The sequence below is a fragment of the Neltuma alba genome, unplaced genomic scaffold (genome assembly GCF_004799145.2).
Source record: "Neltuma alba isolate B1F8T4 unplaced genomic scaffold, ASM479914v2 tig00012187_pilon, whole genome shotgun sequence".
Lineage (NCBI taxonomy): Eukaryota > Viridiplantae > Streptophyta > Magnoliopsida > Fabales > Fabaceae > Neltuma > Neltuma alba.
Window position 1 is genome coordinate 403,605 of NW_021636728.1, and position 21,030 is coordinate 424,634.

At 32.9% G+C, this 21,030-nt stretch overlaps 3 protein-coding genes across 4 annotated transcripts; all 3 read right to left on the reverse strand.

Moving 5' to 3' along the window:
• Nucleotides 1–1,309: 1,309 nt before the first annotated feature.
• Nucleotides 1,310–4,982, reverse strand: LOC114724402 ((+)-neomenthol dehydrogenase-like). Its single transcript, XM_028910741.1, has 4 exons — nucleotides 4,592–4,982; nucleotides 3,300–3,374; nucleotides 2,549–2,725; nucleotides 1,310–1,841 (listed from the first exon to the last, which is right to left on the reverse strand). Exons 1-4 carry the CDS (start codon nucleotides 4,871–4,873, stop codon nucleotides 1,464–1,466), a joined length of 912 nt encoding a protein of 303 aa, XP_028766574.1. The 5' UTR covers nucleotides 4,874–4,982; the 3' UTR covers nucleotides 1,310–1,463.
• Nucleotides 4,983–8,210: 3,228 nt separating this feature from the next.
• On the reverse strand, nucleotides 8,211–14,684 carry LOC114724401 ((+)-neomenthol dehydrogenase). Of its 2 annotated transcripts, XM_028910740.1 has the most exons (5): nucleotides 14,485–14,684; nucleotides 11,613–11,934; nucleotides 10,329–10,403; nucleotides 9,572–9,748; nucleotides 8,211–8,862 (listed from the first exon to the last, which is right to left on the reverse strand). In XM_028910740.1, the coding sequence occupies exons 2-5, from the start codon at nucleotides 11,892–11,894 to the stop codon at nucleotides 8,485–8,487; spliced, it is 912 nt and encodes a 303-aa protein (XP_028766573.1). In that variant the 5' UTR covers nucleotides 11,895–11,934; nucleotides 14,485–14,684; the 3' UTR covers nucleotides 8,211–8,484. The 2 variants fall into 2 exon arrangements, with proteins under 2 accessions (XP_028766573.1, XP_028766572.1); XM_028910739.1 differs by lacking the exon at nucleotides 14,485–14,684 and having other exon boundaries at nucleotides 11,613–12,030.
• Nucleotides 14,685–19,780: 5,096 nt separating this feature from the next.
• LOC114724408 (nicotinamidase 2-like) lies at nucleotides 19,781–20,735 on the reverse strand. The gene has a single exon (XM_028910755.1). The coding sequence runs from the start codon at nucleotides 20,533–20,535 to the stop codon at nucleotides 19,930–19,932; it is 606 nt and encodes a 201-aa protein (XP_028766588.1). The 5' UTR covers nucleotides 20,536–20,735; the 3' UTR covers nucleotides 19,781–19,929.
• Nucleotides 20,736–21,030: the final 295 nt, after the last annotated feature.

The window sequence follows — 21,030 nt, forward strand, 5'->3', positions numbered from 1 at the left end:
GGTGTAGAACAAAACACAAAAAGCTTTCGAGCGAAAAAGATAAATAAAGTGAATGAGCAAAAGAAAGTGAGTAATGATGAAGTGGGGTTCATAAAGAGATTTCAGAAGGATGAAGACAAGGGGAAATAATTAAAGTCCTCTCAAAAATTGGCAAGCTTGTTATGTTCTTGAGGATTTATTAGCTCCGTCTTTTTGTATCTGTGATGTGATTTTTTGCAAAGACTTTAGATCTCATGTTCATCTTATTTGCTGATGAACTGAGTTTGTAATACAGTGTCTGCAGTAGCGAACAATTTTTCCATAAATTTTTACAATCCCTCCTTTTCCCTTCCCTTGGCCCTTTATCTTGGATTCCTTAGGGACTGACCTGGCTTTTTATCATGTTTTACTCATTTATTTTTCTCCTAACGTAATTTAGAGTCAATTCTTTTTAATTTATTTGATATTCCTTTTAGTTACTTTGCTGACTCGGGGGACTGGTTTGGTTCTTGCTGTATTTAACTATTTATTGGATCATTTTATGCCTTCTTGTTGGTGCACTATTATCTTATTTTGTTTACTAGATGCTTTGGGATTTAATCAAGGGGCTAAATATCAAATTCACAAATCTTTTATCCCTAGAAACTAATAGTATGGTCCTAGTGAAACGGGTTTTAACCACTTAAATACGAAGTTTCAAGTTTGACTCCGTGTGAATACAGAAAATGCTTTTAAAAGAACTATTCTCAATTGGGCCAACAATGCTCAAATTTGACTTAAACACATAGCCGTATGAAAAAGTTTTGAAGCTATTGACAGAATTCCACTTGCAAATTATGTTACTGATCATAAATTTAGAGGCCTTCTTTAATAATTAATTTGTGAATTTAGTTCACCAGTACAGTTTTCCTTTTAGCTAAGTTGACTTCATCTCATTGATTAAAACAATAAATAAGAGTTCTATCTATGAGATACATAGCATTTTAATTATGTTCTTTTGATGATCATCCCCCACATTTCTGTGTTAAGGTGCAGAATGATAACAGGAGATCTAGAAATTTGATATGATTCACGTTGGTGAACCAGCCCCTTGGCCAATCTGGTCAAAAGTCTTGGATGAGTCAACTGAGTTGAATTTTATTTTATTTTTTGTTTTGTTATTGAGTCTGAAATGACATCATTTGGAGTTTTAAAAAAAAATAATAATAATCCATACTCGTGCTTTAGTAACTTTATTTTGTGGGGTTATACTTGTTGATAAATGACTTTTTATTTGAACATTATTTGATTGGTCTGATCCAGAGTTAGTGATACTTTAAACCATTGACTCTTGAACTAGTGCCTCAATCATTTTATTAGTCGATTCGATTTTCAATACCTTGATCTGCATACACATGATATGATTAAGGTGCCTATAACAGATCACCCAGCCATCTTCTTATTGTACATAGATTCATATGTTCATCATGCTATATATGCAACAATTAAAAGGGACAGACTTGAGTGCGATTGTTGAAGAGGCCTGATGGACTCCCATGAGGCAACAATGCTAATCTGATAACATTGGAAGCACCTTCTTCGACAGTGAAGAAGCCTGTGTTGGCATTAACATCTGTCTTCACAAAGCCAGGGCAGAGGCAATTGATGCACATATTGGGATACTTGTTTGCCACAATTCTTGTATAGCCAATCAAAGCAGCTTTAGAAACTTTGTAAGCTGCCATTATCTTTGGCCATCCTTTCCTCTCATGTGAACCTTCTTTCAAGTCTTTCAGAAACTCTTTCACTGCTTCATTCACTTTCTCTTCTGTCAGCTTACTTGCATCACTCAGCTCTCCTTTTGCCCATTCATTTGATAAATGCTGAATTTAATAATGTTGTGCAAATTGAAACAATGAACAACTGTCTCAGAAAATTAAAGAATACTGAGGATATATGATGTCAAACAACTATATAATACACATAAATATGAAGGTTGAAAATATTAATCCTGAAAGGTTTTAATATAAACTCCCCATAGGGTCTTATTCATAAGATACTTTCAGTAAACATTTTAATTGGAACAAAAAAAGAACCTTGAAATTTGATAACTTTAAAAATTTATCTTTAATTCTGGAAGTTTTTAATATGTGTATATATATATGAGAAACTTAATCTTTTGATCCCTATATTGTTTTACTCAATTGTAATTTAATCCTTAAATTTTAATTTATACAACAAAATCCCTATTGTTTTGATTCAGTTGAATGGTCATTGAACTTTAACTCATTATAATTCAATCCATTGAGTTCCTTTCAACCATTTAATTAAAACTTTAGTCTGTATTATGAAACTTATAGTTCTACATTCTCAAAAATAGGGACTAATATTTTAAATATGGTAAACTAGAAGGATTGAGCTTCATCCAATCAAAATTTAGGGACTGAATTGTAATAGAATTAAAAATACTGGGACTAAGTTATATTGAGTTAAAATTTATGGACTAAATTAAAATGAAATTCAAAATATAAGGACAAAAATATCAATTTTTTGTACCCTCACACAAACAGAATGAAATATTTGTGAATACCTCTTGCTTGCCCAAGAACGATGCCACATTGACAATTGTTGGTGAATCTGATAACTGTAGAAGGGGAAGAAGAGCTTCTGTTGTCCTTTTTGCGCCAAAATAATTTACTTCCAAGCATTCTTCCCCTAATTCATATGGTTCACTCATTGCTCTTTTCCTCTCATCCTCTGATAGTGCCTACAAATTAATAAGTTAAATGTCATAAAATAGCTGAGCATAATCTTGATATGTATATATTTCTAGATTTTTTTCCTGTGAAGTGCACGCAATGGTTAATTGTTAGAGAAATTTTTGACATACAAACATTAAGAAAAGTTAACTCACTCTTCCTTTTGAAATTTAATATATTCATTATATCGCTCAAACAATTAACAGTCTTAATTGAAGTAGACCAGGTGATAACTACAAATTAAGAAAAGAGGAGTAACGATATATTTTCTTTTTAACACACTAAAAAACAGTGAATTAGCAATGGAATTGTATTCCATCAAAATTTCATGGTTAATTTGCCTTTCTCCTGTAATGTGACAAGGATCAAATGAATGCTAATTTATAAAAAGCTTTGAAGAATTGAACTTCACTAACGGCATAAAGTTATAGGCAGAATCAAACTAACGAAGTTCTAATTACACGAGAACTTGCATATATGTCACTAGGTTACAAGACTATTTATTGATGAATTAAACTGAATGGTGTAAAAATAAATCAAAGGGCCAAAGAATTAAAGTCTATCCCGTGTATATAGTCTTACCTCTCCATTATTGATTGCTAAAGGTATCAAAGAAGTGTCACCATACATGACTCCAGAAATTCCTGCATTATTCACCTGCATTTTGCGACCAATATGATATCTTGATGGCATGAAACCACATATCCATATCAAGTAATGAGAATCCTCAAAGCAAATAAGAGGATTCATCACAAGGAAAACAAAACAAGCACAAGTTTATTGGCAATTGAATCATATATGCTTAATTTTTGGTCAAAAAATCATGCTTAAGTAGTACTTAAGTTTGAAAGAAACCGAGGTAACATTTTGAGCACTTGATACATATCATAAAAATCAATCACACCATTTCTTTTCTTTTTCAAAAAAAAAAGAATAGAAAAATAATACAAGAACAAGCCCCAGCAACATGCATAGACTGCACAATATCATTGACCTTATCAACAATTAAATATTGGCTAAAATACACAGAATTTCCCTAAATTTTAGTTGAGTTGCGCGTTACCTGCCTAACTTTTAAAAAAATTTAAATTAAAAACCCTGATTTTTTGTGTTTTGACTATTAACTCTCCCGCTGTTAAAATTAACGGTTTTGGTCATGTCATTTTTTTTTTATTATTATTATGTACCATTTCATCCAAAAAATAAAATTTGGTGTCTTATATATAATTTTAAGCATTTTTTGTTTTTTGTTTTTAAAAAGATATGGTCTAATAAGTATGTGAAACTTTTTTATTAAGTATTTTATATTTTTAAATATTTATTTTAAGTATACAAATATATAAGATGACGTGTCAAATGCCAAATATTACTCTTATAAATGAAATGGTATATAATAAAAAAATATAAAAAATATGACATGATCAAAATCGTTAACTTTAATGCCAATTTTAACGATAGGAGGATTGATAGTCAAAACATGAAATATCAAGATCCTTAATTTAAACTTTTAAAGGTCAGGGAGGTAAAGTGCAATTGATCTAAAGTTTAAGGGAATTTTGTGGATTTTAACCTTAAATATTTGAATGAGTTGTCATCTGCCCAATAACTTTCTGAGTATTGCAATGGATCCTTTTCAAAAGATCAACTCTATACTACTTGGTTTACCCTTTTCATCGACGCATCCAATGGGGTTTTTTTTTTTTTTTGAGTAGAGAAGTAATACAAGTAAATTTAAACACGTGTTTTCATGGTGGTGAATTCTTCTTTTGTGGTGAAATTTTGGAAAGCATGGAATTGGTGATTGAGTCAATAACTAAGAGATGCCAAGTTATCAGAAAACAAAACAAGTTTGGCAAAGGTACTCCAAGTGTTACCAAAATATCAAGTTTGCCGAAGTGGGATTTAATGAACTGAGCAAGAGAAGCCACGCTTGCAGCATCGGCAACATCAAGCTGATGGAAAAGCACAAGATCTGAAGAAACAACACCAGACTCTCTCAGCGTCTCCAAAGCTTCGAGACCCTTCTTCTCATCTCTTGCTGTGAGCACCACCTTCACCCCACCTGAAGCCAACTGCTTCACTGTCTCTAACCCAATTCCCTTGTTTGCTCCGGTTACCACTGCGCATCTGGCTTGAGTTGCCTGCGGCAGTGCCATTATTGAGGAGGAATATGAGCAACCTGCTTCTGCTCTATGCCTTCAATTAAATTTAAGTTTGGAAGGCTCTTAGAAAGGAGGATCCACACAAGTGTTCCGCAAGAAAATATCTTCAGTCTGTCACACAAGTCCAAAAATCAATAGTGCACCAGGTTCTGTGTGGGTGTTTTCAATTGGCAATGGCTATTATTTTAAGTGGCTGCGCCATGTGAGTGGATGCGTGTGGGGTTTGAAATGAAAATTCTATTTACCTGCCCTTCACTACGTATCTGAAAATACCACGTCTTTGCCATTCATGGGCCTTTTGAAGTTTCGTTAGAAGTCTGTGTGCTATGACTGGAATGGAAGGGGAAGGAAGATGAGGGGAAAAAAATATATTTTAATAAATTCAATTTAAAAATTTTTTAAAAAATGAGATTAAAAACCTTTAATTAATTTTTTTTCTTTTATCGTATATCTTATTTTTATCAAAACTTCATAACCCCATCTATCCAATCGTTTAAATCAAATTCATTAAAATTTTCTCACCCCTTATACTAAACATAGTACAAGTGAAAGTGACTTTTATTTCAACTGTGCATTTTGCAGGCTAAAGTTGTTTTAAATACCCATTCACTTTTAGATGATCCCAAAAACTCCAAATTCGGTTTAGTTCTAAACTGGGTTTTGGGGTAAAAAAAAATCATTTGATTCCAATACCAATCCAAAAATAATTTTTGCCAATTGGCTTTTGAGCTTTTAAACTAGATTTTAAAGCTGCAAAAGCCAACCCACACTAGTAGAATTTTGTCCGTTTGGTACAAAGGAAATCAAAAAGAGGGAAGAAGAGAAAAAATTTTAATGAGCTTATTTTAAAAAATTGAAGAATTTAAAAGCTTTTAATTAATTTTAATTACTCTTTTATCTTATATTTTATCTTTATTAAAAATTTAAAATCTCACTTTTCTATTTTGTTTTCTTAAATCAAGTTTTTTAGCATTTTTTTCTTCCCTCCTCTTCCCTGGCGTCAAACAGCAGGTTGGGAAAACAAGACGAGCTGGCCCTATAAAGTTGACCCTTCACAAGCTCGGACCTAAACAGACTTACCTTTTTTCAGGCCCAAAAAAAAAAAAAAAGACTTACCTTTTAAGAAGTCTACTCCTTGAACTCGCGGGCTTATAACCGATTGGGGTCCTCAAGCCTGTTCAACCTACAATAACTATTTTTATATTTCTTTTACAGAAAAAAGGTTAACACAATAAAATTTTTAATTTAAAACATGACTAATATAAAAATTAATACAAATTTTTATCCCTTAAATTTATCTTCATTTTAATTTTAATTCTTCAAGTTTTAAATTATAAATTTTGGCCCCTTAGCTTTTTTTTATCTAAAATATCAGTCCATATAATTTAATAAATACTTATGCCATTTTGTTTTTTGATGAATCAAAACTCATGATTTAAAATTTGATAGATTAAAACTAACCTTCGTATGAATTTGACGGTCTAAAGATTGACAATATTGTACTATGAATGAAAATTTCAACAGTTCCACTCACGAAAGCCATTTTTAGTAATAGCCACATGACTGTTACATTATGACAGCATATTTATCTTCCTTTTTTACCTAATTAAAATGCTCATAGTTGCAGGTACCTAATAGCTAAGAATTTCTCCTGGGTGATGAGTGAAATCCTAATGCAATAATTCGAGAAAAACTCAAATAATAAAACAATAAATTTTATAACCAAGTGATATAAACTACCTAAAAAATCATTTGTTGGCCTAGGATTAACATTGCAATAGAACTATCAGAGAGATGAAAGTTTCACAACTTACATTATTTATACTACATGCTCATATCATATGAGCTTTAATATGCAAATCTTCATTTTATTTCAAATAAACTTTGCTTTCAAATTTTACATTCTATTTATTATTTTGCTTTACTCTGAGATATATTGCTATTAAAACTCATAAATTTCTTATTCAAGTTATAAAAGTTATATAAGTATAAAAATACTCTCTTATTTAAATATATAGAATTTAAAGATATTAACACACAGCAGCATAAATTAAAACATTATGCAAAGAAAAAATTGCACTGAGGCCCCAAAAAAGAGAAAATACTGCAAAAAAAAGTCTCTAGAAATATGATAATTATTTTGGAGTTCGAAAGGAACTTGACTGCAGTAATAAAAAAGATTGAAAAGACCTTGTTGCCCCTAGTAATTTAGACCAAAAAAAGTGCTAAAAAGAGAGAATTGTAAATGTATGTTGGGATAATTTTTAATGTAGGTTGTGATAGTTGTCAATATTGTTGTTTCATCTGTTAATGGCAATTGTGTCGTGCACGTTTACATTAAAGATGATGAGTACATTCAGAAAGCATTTATTTTGTTTTTTTTCCCCATATAGGGGGGAAAGTTTATCAATAACAGAGTAGATTTATATACAATATGTTGAGGACGGTGTAAGAACAATAAATATAAAAAAAAGGAACAAGTTATGAGGAGTTGAAAGAAATTATATTATCAATTTTTTGAGGAAAAAAAGTAACTCCTTTATTTTGAAACTCCTTTGGATATGTCAATATTGTATGTCATTGTGTAATTTAAAATCATATTTTTTTAAAACTTATATTAGTAAATAAGTTGACAAGTGACAATGCAATTATTGACAAATGACGCTACAATCATTAAAAAGTGATGGTGTAGCTAAGAACAAATGATTTAATAATCTCATATCAATACTAATTGATTTTTTAATAACAATATCACATTATAACCAAAATGAATTAATGTAGAAGAATTGATGATATCATATGACATTATATTTATAACTTACTGGGTAACTTAAAATCACATTTTTTTTTAAACTAATATCAACAGATAAATTGACCAATCATAGTACAATAAGTGAGAAGTGAAAAAAGGTGTATTGACAATGAAGGATACTAATAATTACAACTAAAATATGACACAAAATCTAATATATCAGTTCAGAGCTAACTTTCATTTACAGCTTGATATACATGAAATTATGCCAATTTCAAAGCCCATCTAAATATAAAAAAAAACACATACAAATTGCATTTATCTAATACTAAACTACCCATTGGCGTGTGTTGTCACATCCATAAAAAATTTTATTCACATCCGTCCCCAAAAAATTTCCTTCACATACATTTTCAAAAAATTAGTCAGTCAAGCTAGTGAACCAGCCCCTTAGCCAATCTGGTCGAGAGTTTTATATGGGTCGACTGAGTTAAATTTTATTTATTCTTTTGCTTTCTTATTGTGCCTAAAATACACCATTTTGAGTTTTGTAAAAATAGCTATCCATCATACCCCTGCTTTAATAACCCTATTTCATGGGTAATGTACGATTGATGCATAAATGTGCTATATACTTGTTGATAAATGGCTTTTTATTTGAATATTTATGATCGCTCTGATTTTGGGTTAGCCTTAGTTTAAACCACTGACTTTTGAATCTTTGCCTCAATCACCTTATTGATCGATTCGATTTCCGGTAACTTGATCTCTTTCCACATTATATGATTAGGGTACCTATAACAGATCCCCCACTTATCTTCTTATTACATAGATTCATCTTCATACTATGCAATTAAAAGGGACAGACTTGAGTGCGAAAGTAGAAGAGGCCTGATGGACTCCCATGGGGCAACAACGCTAATCTGACAACACTGGAAGCACCTTCGGCAACAGTTAAGAAGCCTGTGTTGACATTAACATCTGTCTTCACAAAGCCAGGGCAGAGGCAGTTGATGCACATATTGGGATACTTGTTTGCCACAATTCTTGTATAGCCAATTAAAGCAGCTTTAGAAACTTTGTAAGCTGCGATTATCTTAGGCCACCCTTTCCTCTCATGTGACCCTTCTTTCAAGTCTTTCAGAAACTCTCTCACTACTTCATTCACTTTCTCTTCTGTCAGCTTACTTGCATCACTCAGCTCTCCTTTTGCCCATTCATTTGATAAGTTCTGAATTTTATTATGTCATGCAAATTAAAACAACGAACAAACCTCTTAATTAGCAAATTGAAGAATAGTGAGGATGATGACAAACAACTAAAATAGATATGAAGGTTGAAGATATTAATCATAAAAGGTTTTAACTCCTCCTCTGGTCCTATTCATAAAGTACTTTCAATACGCATGTCTAACTGGAACAAAAAATAAAAAAAATCTTAAACTTTATTGAATGTCTCAAAATTTAACAACTTTTTATATTCATTACCATTTAATTCTAAAAGTTTTTAATACCTATGGATATGGAAAAATTAATCTTTTGATTCTCAACTCAATTTTAACTTAATCCTTAAATTCCAACTTTGTACAACATAGTCCCTATTGTCTTAACTCAGTTGAACAGTCCTTGAACTTTAACTCATTATAATTAAATCCCTATAGCTTTAACCATTTAATTAAAACTTCAGTTTGTAAGGTTTATGAAATTTATTATTCCATTTTCTAAAATATAGGGATTAATATTTTAAATATGGTAAAGTGCAGGGATTGAGCTTCATCCAATCAAAGTTTAGGGACTAATTACAACCGAATTAGAAACACCAGGACTAAGTTTTACTAAGTTAAAATTTAAAAAATAAATTAAAATGAAACCAAAACTATAAGGACAAAAATATTAATTTTTTGTACCCACACACAAACTGAATCAAATATTAATGAATACCTCTAGCTTTCCCAGGGAAGATCCCACATTGACAATTGTTGGTGAATCTGATAACTGGAGAAGGGGCAAAAGAGCTTCTGTTGTCCTTTTTGCACCAAAATAATTTATTTCCAAGCATTCTTCCCCTAATTCATATGGTTCACTCATTGCCCTTTTCCTCTCATCCTCAGGTAGTTCCTACAAATTAATAGTTTAATTGTCACAAAATAGCTGAACATCATATTAAAATGTATATATCTCTAGATTTTTTTCCTATGAAGTGCATGGCATAGTTAATTGTTAGAGAAATTTTTGACGTACAAACATTAAGAAAAGTTAATTAACTCTTCCTTATGAATTTGATATATTCCTTATATCGCTTAAACAATTAACAAACAGAGAGTCAATTAAAGTAGACCAGATGATAACTACAAATTAAGAAAAGAGAAGTAACGGTATGTTTTCTTTTTAACACACTGAAAAACAGTGAATTAGCAATGGAATTGTATTTCATCGAAATTCCAGGGTTAATTTGCTTTTCTGCTGTAATGTGACAAGGATCAAATGAATGCTAATTTGTAAAAATTTTTGAGCAATTGAACTTCACTAACGACATAAACTTAGAGGCAGAATCACACTAACGACCTTCTAATTATATGAGAACTTGCATACATGTCACTAGGTTACAAAATTATTTATTGATGAATTAAACTGAATGAGTAAAAATATATTCAAGGGCCAAACAGTTAAAGTCTATTCCGTTTATATATAGTCTTACCTCTCCATTAGTGATTGCCAGAGCTATCAAAGAAGTGTCACCAAACATGACTCCAGGAATTCCTGCATTATTCACCTGCATTTTGCGACCAATATGATATCTTGATGACATGAAACCACATATCCATATCAAGTAATGAGAATCCACAAAGGAAATAAGAGGATTCATCACAAGGAAAACAAAACAAGCACAGCTTTATTGGCAATTGAACCATATATGCTTAATTTTTGGTAAAAAAAAAATCATGCTTAATTAGTACTTAAGTTTGAAAGAAACCAAGGTAACATTTTGAGTACTTGATACATATCATAAAAAATCAATCACACCATTTCTTTTTCTTAAAAAAAAAAAAGTGAATAGAGAAATAATACAACAGCAACAAGCCACAGCAACATGCATAGACTGTACGATACTACTGTACCTTATCATCAATTAAATATTGGCTAAAAGACATAAGAGTGCCCTAAATTTTAGTTCAATTGTACGTTACCTCCCTAACTTTTAAAAAATTTAAATTAAAAATCCTGATGTTTCATGTTTTAACTATCAACTCTCTCGCTGTTAAAATTGTTGTTAAAATTAACAGCTTCACTCAAGGCCTATTTTTTATATTTTTTTATTATATACCATTTCATCTATAAAATAAATAATATATACAATTTTAAGCAGTTTTATTTTTTATGTAAAAAGATATGGTCTAATAAATATGTGAAATGTTTTTTAAGTATTTTATATTTTTTAAATATTTTATTTTAATTATAAAAATATATAAAATTACATGTCAAATGCCAAATATGATTTTTATTTTTATAAATGAAATGGCATACAATAAAAAAATATAAAGAATATGACATGATCAGAACCGTTAATGGGGCATTGATAGTCATAATTCTTAATTTAAACTTTTAAAGGTTAGGAAGGTAAAATGCAATTAACCCAAAGTTTGAAAGAGTTTTATGTATTTTAACTTCAAACGTTTGAATAAGTTGCCAACCAAAAGATTCTGCTTAATAACTTTACAAGTACTGCAATTGATACTTTTCAAAAGATCAACTCTATATGTTTGGTCTACCTCCTTTATCGGCGCATCCATTCTCCTTGTTTGTAAAGTGATTAGAGAAATAATACAAATAGATTTAAAGCAGTGTTTTCATATGGTAAATTTTTCTTTTGGTGTTAACATTTTGAGAACACATATATAGAATTGGTGATTGAGTTAATAACTAAGAGATGCCAAGTTATCAGAAAACAAAACAAGTTTGGCAAAGGTGATCCAAGAGTTACCAGAATATCAAGTTTGCCGAAGTGGGATTTAATGAACTGAGCAAGAGAAGCCACGCTTGCAGCATCGGCAACATCAAGCTGATGGAAAAGCACAAGATCTGAAGAAACAACACCAGACTCTCTCAGCGTCTCCAAAGCTTCTAGACCCTTCTTCTCATCTCTTGCTGTGAGCACCACCTTCACCCCACCTGAAGCCAACTGCTTCACTGTCTCCAACCCAATTCCCTTGTTTGCTCCGGTTACCACTGCACATCTGCCTTGAGTTGCCTGTGGCAGTGCCATTATTGAGGAGGAATGTGAGCAACCTGCTTCTGCCCTATGCCTTCCATTAAATTTAAGTTTGGAAGGCTCTGAGAAAGGAGGATCCACACAAGTGTTCCACAAGAAAATATCTTCAGTCGGTCACATAAGTCAAAAATCAATAGTATGCCTATTATTTTAAGTGGCTGTGCCTCTGCCCTGGGAATGGGTGCGCGTGGGGCCAACCCATAAAAGTAGAGTTCGGAAACGAGACGGGCTCCACACGGTCTAAGGACGTGTTTGGATTCCGGCGTGTATTTGGATTGAGTTTTTTTTAAAAAAAAAAAATCAGCTTGGAAACCTATTATTTTAAGGGAAAATCACTAACAGGTCCCACAGAAAGCAATTTATTACTCTGAGGTCCCACAAAATGTCAAAATCACTGACAGGTCCCAAGGGACCTCAGAGTAATATTTTCGTTTTGTAAAATGACATTACTGCTCCTCATATTCCAGATTCACATTTGTTCTATCATTACGATTTACAACCTCAGCAGCGACTATTAACAACTTAATGAGAGGGCGTTAACAACCCTAGCAGTATCCGTTAACAACTTACTTTATAGAATTATATAACCTCTACATAAGAGTAAATTATAACCAAATAATATAATACAACAACTTTAACACTAAAATGGGAAGCTTTTTGATATCATTAAGAATTTTAACTAGATCCAATAGGATTATAGTAATATTTTAATGCGAATATCCATTTACAACCTCAACAGTGACTATTAACAACCAAATGAGAAGGCATTAACAACCTAAACAGTATCAGTTAACAACTTACTTTATAGAATTATATAACCTCTGCATAAGAGTAAATTATAACCAAATAGTATAATACAACAACTTTAATACTAAAATGGGAAGCTTTTTGATATCATTAAGAATTTTAACTATACCCAATAGGATTATAGCAACATTTTAATGCGAAAATCCTTTTACAACCTCAATGGTGAGTATTAATAACCCAAAGAGAGCTGTTGACAATCTAGGCAGTATCTATTAACAATTGACTTTATAGGATAATATAACCTCTAACAACTATATAAGATTAACTTTAAGACTATTTAGTTATAGTTTAGTTAGTTATAGTTAGAAGTTATATTATCCGATAAAGTTAGTTGTTCACAGACACTGCTAAGGTTGTTAACAATTCTCCTTAGGTTATTAATACTTACTGTTGAGGTTGTAAATGGATTTTCGTATTAAAATGTTGCTATAATCCTATTGGGTTTGGTTAAAATTCTTAATGATATCAAAAAGCTTCCCATTTTAGTGTTAAAGTTGTTGTATTATACTATTTGGTTATAATTTACTCTTACGCGGAAGTTATATAATTCTATAAAGTAAGTTGTTAACGGATACTGCTTAGGTTGTTAATGCCTTTTCATTCGGTTGTTAATAGTCGCTATTGAGGTTGTAAATGGATCTTCGCATTAAAATATTACTATAATCTTATTGGATTTAGTTAAAATTCTTAATGATATCAAAAAGCTTCTCATTTTAGTGTTAAAGTTGTTGTATTATACTATTTGGTTATAATTTACTCTTACGCAGAGGTTATATAATTCTATAAAATAAGTTGTTAACGGATACTGCTAGGGTTGTTAACGCCCTCTCATTAGGTTGTTAATAATCGCTGTTGAGATTGTAAATGGATATTCGCATTAAAATATTACTATAATCCTATTGGATCTAGTTAAAATTCTTAATGATATCAAAAAGCTTCCCATTTTAGTGTTAAAGTTGTTGTATTATATTATTTGGTTATAATTTACTCTTATGTAGAGGTTATATAATTCTATAAAGTAAGTTGTTAACGGATACTGCTAGGATTGTTAACGCCCTCTCATTAGGTTGTTAATAGTCGCTGCTGAGGTTGTAAATCGTAATGACAGAGCGAATGTGAATCTGGAATATGAGAGGCAGTAATGTCATTTTACAAAACGAAAATATTACTCTGAGGTCCCTTGAGACCTGTCAGTGATTTTGACATTTCGTGGGATCTCAGAGTAATAAATTACCTTCTGTGAGACCTGACCTGTTAGTGATTTTTTCTTATTTTAATTGGCAATGGCTTTTATTTTAAGTGGCCGCCCAGTGTGAGTAGGTGCGTGTGGGTTTTAAATACGTATCTGAAAATCCCCCATTTTTGCCATTCATTGGGGCTTTTCAAGTTTTGTTAGGAGTCTGTCTACAAATGGAGACCGACAATAGTACACAACAAATGCTCAAGAATACAAACCCCCAGATAGTGAAACAAATGCTCAATCCCCCCACACCGTTCAGAGTAACATGAATATTATGCAAAATCTGATTCTAATTTTCTGGTTTTGAAGGGAAAAAATAATTCATAGCAGAGAAAGACAGAATCTACCAACAAAATACACTGTAGATCGGGAGACCCACAAATATCTAATAAAACTAAATGTACAAATAAAAAAAAAAAGCTGAAAATGGAGATCCGTGGCAGAAACCCATGCGTTTTTTCATCATTCAATCCAGTAGCAGCCAAGAAGAAGCAGAAATAGGAACAAATCTAGGTTAAAAAACATTTGATCTCTTACTAGGTGAACAAAGGTGGCTATTAGTAGAGTAGATCGGGAGCAGAGGACACCGCCAGCAACGAGAGAACAGACCACGACCACCACTTGCAACGGACAAGCTACCTGAAGAAGAAGAGCGAAGAAGAGCACAGGCACGACTTGCAAAGAACGGAGACCAGCAAACGGACATAGGCCAATAAACGGCGACTCCCAAACAAGAACCAGAACAGGGAGACGGTGGAAGACGGCGACGAGACAATGGTGAGACGGTGAAAGATGCTGCCCTCTGTTCTGCTTTTTTTTTTTTTAACCCACGAATAGAGAAAGAACGAAGGAAAAAGTGCAAATAAATACCACCCGTATATAAAATTATGACGTGGGATTCTTAATTTAAAAAATAATAAATAAAGAACCGGTTTTATGTTTGTAAATATAAAATTATAGTGAAATGTCTAAAATATTCTTCAGTCAAATAACAAATTGATTATAAAAAATGATAAATTTATTTCAGTAAATGACAACTTCAATATACCAAATCACAATTTAGCTGAGGATATACCAAATGACGAATTAACTATGAGAAATGATAAGCTCACTTTAAAAAATGACAATTTCAGTAGACTAAATAACAATTTAACTGAGAGACATTTTAAATATTTTATTCATATTTCATATTTTACAAAAATAAAATCAGGTCTTTATTTATTATTTTCTAAATTTAAAGTCATAAATTATAATTTTATATATTAAGAGTTTTTATTTTGTCAAGAAAGAACATGGGTAGGTAAAAATTTTAAAATGTAATTAATGCTCCAATCCTTTTTTTCACCGTACTAGTGAAAGAAAAAATATGGAGCCCCCCCCTAAAGACCCATTCGCTGTCAGAAGTCAGATTACAAAAAAATATCCCAAACACACCATCCCCCAAGCACATCTTAACTTGTTTAGGCCTAACTTTCGTAAACAGTCCTATTAAGAAGTCTAGTCTTTAAACTTTCCGGCTCGTGACTAATTGTGGTCCTCAAGCCTGTTTAACCTACGATAGCTATTTTGATATTTTTTTTAAAGAAATAAAGTTAAAACAATAAAATTTTTAATTTAATAAAAATTTGGATCATTTTATTCTTTAATAGATCAATACTTATAGTTTCAAATTTAAAAACTAAAACCAATATTTATGCAAACGTGAGAGTCTAAAGATTATGGTTATGTTTGGATTGTCATTACAAAAGCTAAAAGTACATGGGAAAGGCTGTAACCGAGGTTGGTGGCTTATTTGAGGGAAAATGATTGTTTAGATGAGTTGCTTTTGGAACTGACTTGTAACCAAAAGCTACTTATTTTCGGACGCTTCCTGCTCCAGCTTTTCCACCGTTCATAATGCAATTTACCGTTGCAGGGCAATTAATGGGGTATTATTTCTCTCACCTATCATTTTCCAAAGCCTCAGATACTCGACCCCTCAAAACACTCGACCGAGCAACAAGGAGGCTTCTCTTGCTCTGCATTCGGCCTTTCCGTCACTCTCGGCACTGTCTCGCCTTCTCCATCCGTGGGTCTCCGTCCGTCGCTCTCTCCGGCGTCTCCGTCCGTCGCTCTCTCCGGCGTCTCCATTCGTGGATCTCGGCGGCTATTCTCCCTCCGCGACAAATCTGTGTCATCCTTCCTTACCAGCTTTAATATTTTCCCTGCTCCAATTAGTTCACCGAGCTCCCTCCCTCAGAACTCCCTCACTGCACTGGCCGTTCATCCCTCCCTTATCGTCGCCGGCTGCTCTCCGTCTCTCCCTATCGTCGACTGTTCTCCCTTAGTGACTGTCGTCAGCGCTTCTCCCTCATTCACTCTCCACTTTCCCCCACACGACCGAGCCTCCCCTGCTCTTGTTCCCCGTGCACGTCTCCCATTGTCTCCGTTTGAAGTGGCAACGAATGGCGATGGTGAGGATGGAAGGGAATGATGGTCTCGGGTTCTGCTCTGCCACTCGCTGTCGAAGACGATGAAGGAGGGAAAAGGTGGTGGAGTGATGGAAACGGTGAGGTTGGGTCTTTGGTGTGTGCGAGTTTTTTTTTTCCTTGGAAGGCTACGTGTGTGAGGTCATATATATGGGAAGGGGTGTTGAAGAATAGTCCTCATTCTTCCACCGTTCTGCTCCCTCCAGCTTCTTGAGAAGATGATAATGATATCCCCTGGCCCCAAATGAAAATGCACAGTTTTATTTTCTTTTTTTTTTTAAAAAAAAAATCTGAGGTCCTCCTTTATTTATCATAATAATTATCTACAATGTGTTTTTAAATTTTTCTCGGCAACAAATATTCTTATTTTAGAATTTTACAAATAAATGATTTACATTTTATCATAATAATTTATGTATTTTTAAAACTATTATCACATTAAAAACATAAAATTTCAAACACTACTATTCAATAAAGTCCATGCCCTTTTCAGTCATTTTACAACTAAACTAACTTTTCTATTAATCATCCAAACAACTTTTAACTTTTTCAACTGACTTTTTAAAAGCATCTATCCAAACATATACTAACTGACTTTTACTCTAACTTCAGTTATAAAAGTCAGTTTGTCCAGAAGTCAGTTTTACCTAACGCCAATCCAAACATACCCTACGTCAACCTTAAAGTTTAAACAATACTCCACTCAATATTGTCGTAATCTACTGTGCATACCCCCCAAAAAAAAACAATAATGTACTATGAATAAAAATTTCAACATTTCCACACTTTTTTTTTTTGACCGGAAACATTTCCACACTTATACATACTCACACACGAAAACTATTTCTAGCAATAGCCATATATATGACAGTGTTACTTTACGACAGTAGATTTATCCTTTTTTTTTAAATGAAAAAAAATCCCTATAGATATAGGTATCTGTACCTAAGAATGTTGTCCTAGGTGATGAGTGAAGTCGTAATGCAATAATTTGAGGAAAACTTAACTCTTTTTAAGAGAAAAAAAAATTAAGATGCATTATATATGTTTTAAAATAATAAATATTATAAAATTGTTAAATAATAAAGCAATAAATTTTATAACCAAGTAATACAAACTACTTAAAAAATCATTTGCTGGTTTAGGATCGACATTGCAATAGAACCATAAGAAAGATTAAAGTTTTACTACTTATATGAGCTTAATCTACCAATTGTAATCTTCATTTTAGCTGAAATAAAATTTAATTTCAAAATTTGTAGTGTATTTATTATTTTACTTGATTTGAGATATAAGTATAAATATACTCACTTATCAAATATATATATATAATTTAAAGATATTAACACATAGCATAAATTAGATCGTTATCTAAAGTCTAAATTAGTCTATTTTTTAAAAATTCAAATGCATAAACCAGGGTCCAAAACCAAACAAATCAAATTATTTTATGAAATTCAATTCTAAGAAAAACCATAATAAAAAACTTAATTTTGCTGGGCCATTAAGAGTTAGGACTCGCCCATATGGGCCCATTTACAATTCAAAGATCAAGATCGCAAGCTTGGCCTTTACAATTTTTGGCATAAACAAGGGGATCCGATGGCCTTTGGCATTGTCAGTTTCATGACTTGGCCACAATCCTTAGTTATTTTATTCCCACGAGAGCTCTTTTAATTAAGTCCACTGACTCTAACTTTAACGGAACAATAATCATGGTAAAATATCACTGTACTAATTTTTCCCTTTTTAATGTAGCAAGGCCTATGTGAACGGAACAAGGTCATAAACCAATTCACCAAAAAGAAAAAAGGTCACAAACCAAAAGGAATACGAGGAGCGTTAGGCCAGAGAACTATACACATCCAAAGTACAGCGTACGCGCTAGGCCCTTCTCTTCCTTTCAAGGATTATCCAGAGATAATTAACACATAACACCAAGCACATGAGAATGAAATACTCCTCTAATCCTTAATATAACACCTATTTAATTAATATGATTAGATGAAAAAAGTTAAATAAGTTAGTTAATTATAAAAAATGACATGTTTTTTTCTAAAATACCATAATCATCTTCTTTAATATCTTTCTTCTCTTTTTTGCTTAATTATTGTTGATAGAGTATCCATAAGGATAATTTAAAAAAAATTGATAAATATAAAAAATAAGCCTTATATTTAAAACCAAAATCAACTAAATATTTGGGTGTTATATTAAAGACTGAAAGGGTATAAGGGAATGAATGAAATGAATCAAATTCCAGTTCCTATGTGAATTAATCAACCTGCCTTTCTAAAATAATTGGCATTTCTAGTAGAGATTTAGTTAAACTTATTCTATGTACCAAAGAATGTTCTTGCTAAATGACCTCAAAGATACACAGAATAAGAGGTTAGGTTCAATTATATATGTTTGGAAAATTAGGCTTCAGAGCATAGATGAATTACCTCCTATCCATGAAAATCTTCTACGTAAAACATGAGATCATGTCAACTAGTTCTACTAGCTAGTAGAATGCTAATCATTCTCCCTGTGAAATCTTGATGGCATGTATTTACCAAAATTTACAACATAAATTCCTCTGCAGCGTCAGAACCCCATCTATGAATGCAAATAGAACTGAGATCCTCTAGCGCCATGGAAACATCAAGAACCAATGTTCCAAAAAAAGTTCATAGCGAGAAACAAAGAAGGAGGATCCAAGTCATTTGGGACAAATTTAAATATAACATCCAAACTTATCCGATGATTAAGAATTCCAATTACTGGATATGTGGTTTCTGCTGTAAACTTACCATTGTTCCACCTACTATTGTCAAAATGTTTGGTACTACTTTCTGTCTCATTGTGTGTTGGAACAGAGGTTTTAGGAAAATTACTCTTGAAACTGACTGTATAAAACCATTACTCCGCTAAATAAGGGATTACAAGTAATTACCCTTTTAGAGACATTGTTAATGATGTTAGACTCCTATATTCATAGGGATTGGCGGGTGAAGATCATGCATGCAGAATGGGTAATCAAATTGCCAACTTCCTTTCCTTGCCAAGTTATCTGATAACTACTGATCAAAGCAATTTTGTATCCTTAATCAATCTCTACCTCTGCGCCTAAAGGCAGAGAGTGATGAAGAAACCAAATGTAATCTTTTGTCTCTATGGTAATGATATGCAGCCTTCTAAACTTAACAAGCAGTGATGCCATTCATGAGCCATAAATGAGATGGATAGACTCCCATGTTATTTAATTCAGAGAAGTAAAGTTGTGCAGTCCTGTGGGGAACATATTTGTAATGCTAGTTTATACCATTTCATCCAACGATAGACCAGGCTCAGTTTCTTAGGTCTCAGCATGAGAAATATTTATACTTCCAATTTCGGCCCTGTTTGGATCCCCTGCATTTAGCATACACTAGTAATTTGCTTCCATGAGCACAGTTATTAGCAATCCAAAACGTTCTTTTGGAGAAGGAAAGAAGTTTTATTTAAAACATAGAGAATCTGTCTCGAAGGTTTATTTTACAGAGAGAGCATGCCGAAGCCTCTGACAACATACCAAATAAGCAAACCCATAAGCCATGTTCTTCAAAGTGGCCTCGTGGAGCTCCGAATTTGACGTCGCCGTGGCATCCGCAGAGAAGAATACCCTAAAACCTCTCACAAACGCCTCACGCGCCGTCGTCTCGCAGCAGAGGTTCGTCATCACCCCCGTCACAATCACCTCTTTTACCCCCATCTCCACAAGCTTCTCCTCAAAATTAGTGTTCCTAAACGCGCTGTAAGTGTTCTTCTCCACCACCATATCCGCGGGCTTCCGATCGAGTGTGGGAATAAGCTCCGCCTCCGGGGTGCCATCGAAGACGAGGTCGTCGTTCGACCACTCAGCGAGCATGCCGTAGTCATCGGGGGACTTGTGGCAGTGGCGCGTGAAGATGACAGGGATGGAGGCGTCCCGGCAGAGATGGATTGTGGTGGAGAGGTTGGAGAGGATGGGCTTGGCGATGGAAGAAAAGTAGTTTTGCATGTCAATGACCAGAAGAGCGCATGATTTAGGGTCTGGATTCCTCTTCCTTATCTCATATTTATTGTATGGAGATAATTTGTTGAGAGAAGACGCCATTGATGAAGGCTCCCTTCCTTCTGAGAATCAGAGTTCTCCCCACTCACTTCCCTCTTTCCTCTTCAGTCTGTTTCACCGTGCTCCAGTTTCACTCCTTAAAATTTTGGAATTCATTTACATAGAATTATTTATACCAGATGTGGATGACCGGACGTTCTCTGTTCTCTTCCCTCCAATCACCTTCTAGGCTCTAGAGACTTCTTCGCTCTGTCCTTTTCCTCTCAACTCTGCGAGAGTCTTCTGACAAGTTTTCTTCTTCTTTTTTTTTTAATGAGAAAAATAAAAGAGAGGGTGAAAAAAAAATTTAATAAGATCAATTTAAAAAATTTAAAAAAATAAAATTCAAAATTTTTAATTAATTTTTAGGAATAAGATTTATTTTTATTCCGAAAATATTCACTAAAATATCTTATTTTTGGAGTAATGTTATCTTAGAAGTAACAAAAATGTAGTATCTTTAAAGCTGGAAAAACGGGTTAAACCCATTGGACTGAC

Excerpts from the sequence above, each read along its gene's own strand:
- LOC114724402 (XM_028910741.1), bottom strand. The coding sequence starts at position 4,873 with ATGGCACTGCCGCAGGCAACTCAAGCCAGATGCGCAGTGGTAACCGGA. Across the intron at positions 3,375-4,591 it reads TCGGCAAACTTGATATTTTG|GTGAATAATGCAGGAATTTC; the intron begins GTAACACTTGGA and ends CGCAAAATGCAG. Across the intron at positions 1,842-2,548 it reads CGTTCTTGGGCAAGCAAGAG|CATTTATCAAATGAATGGGC; the intron begins GTATTCACAAAT and ends TATTAAATTCAG.
- LOC114724401 (XM_028910740.1), bottom strand. The coding sequence starts at position 11,894 with ATGGCACTGCCACAGGCAACTCAAGGCAGATGTGCAGTGGTAACCGGA. Across the intron at positions 9,749-10,328 it reads TGGCAATCACTAATGGAGAG|GAACTACCTGAGGATGAGAG; the intron begins GTAAGACTATAT and ends ATTAATTTGTAG. Across the intron at positions 8,863-9,571 it reads CTTCCCTGGGAAAGCTAGAG|AACTTATCAAATGAATGGGC; the intron begins GTATTCATTAAT and ends AATAAAATTCAG.
- LOC114724408 (XM_028910755.1), bottom strand. The coding sequence starts at position 20,535 with ATGGCGTCTTCTCTCAACAAATTATCTCCATACAATAAATATGAGATA.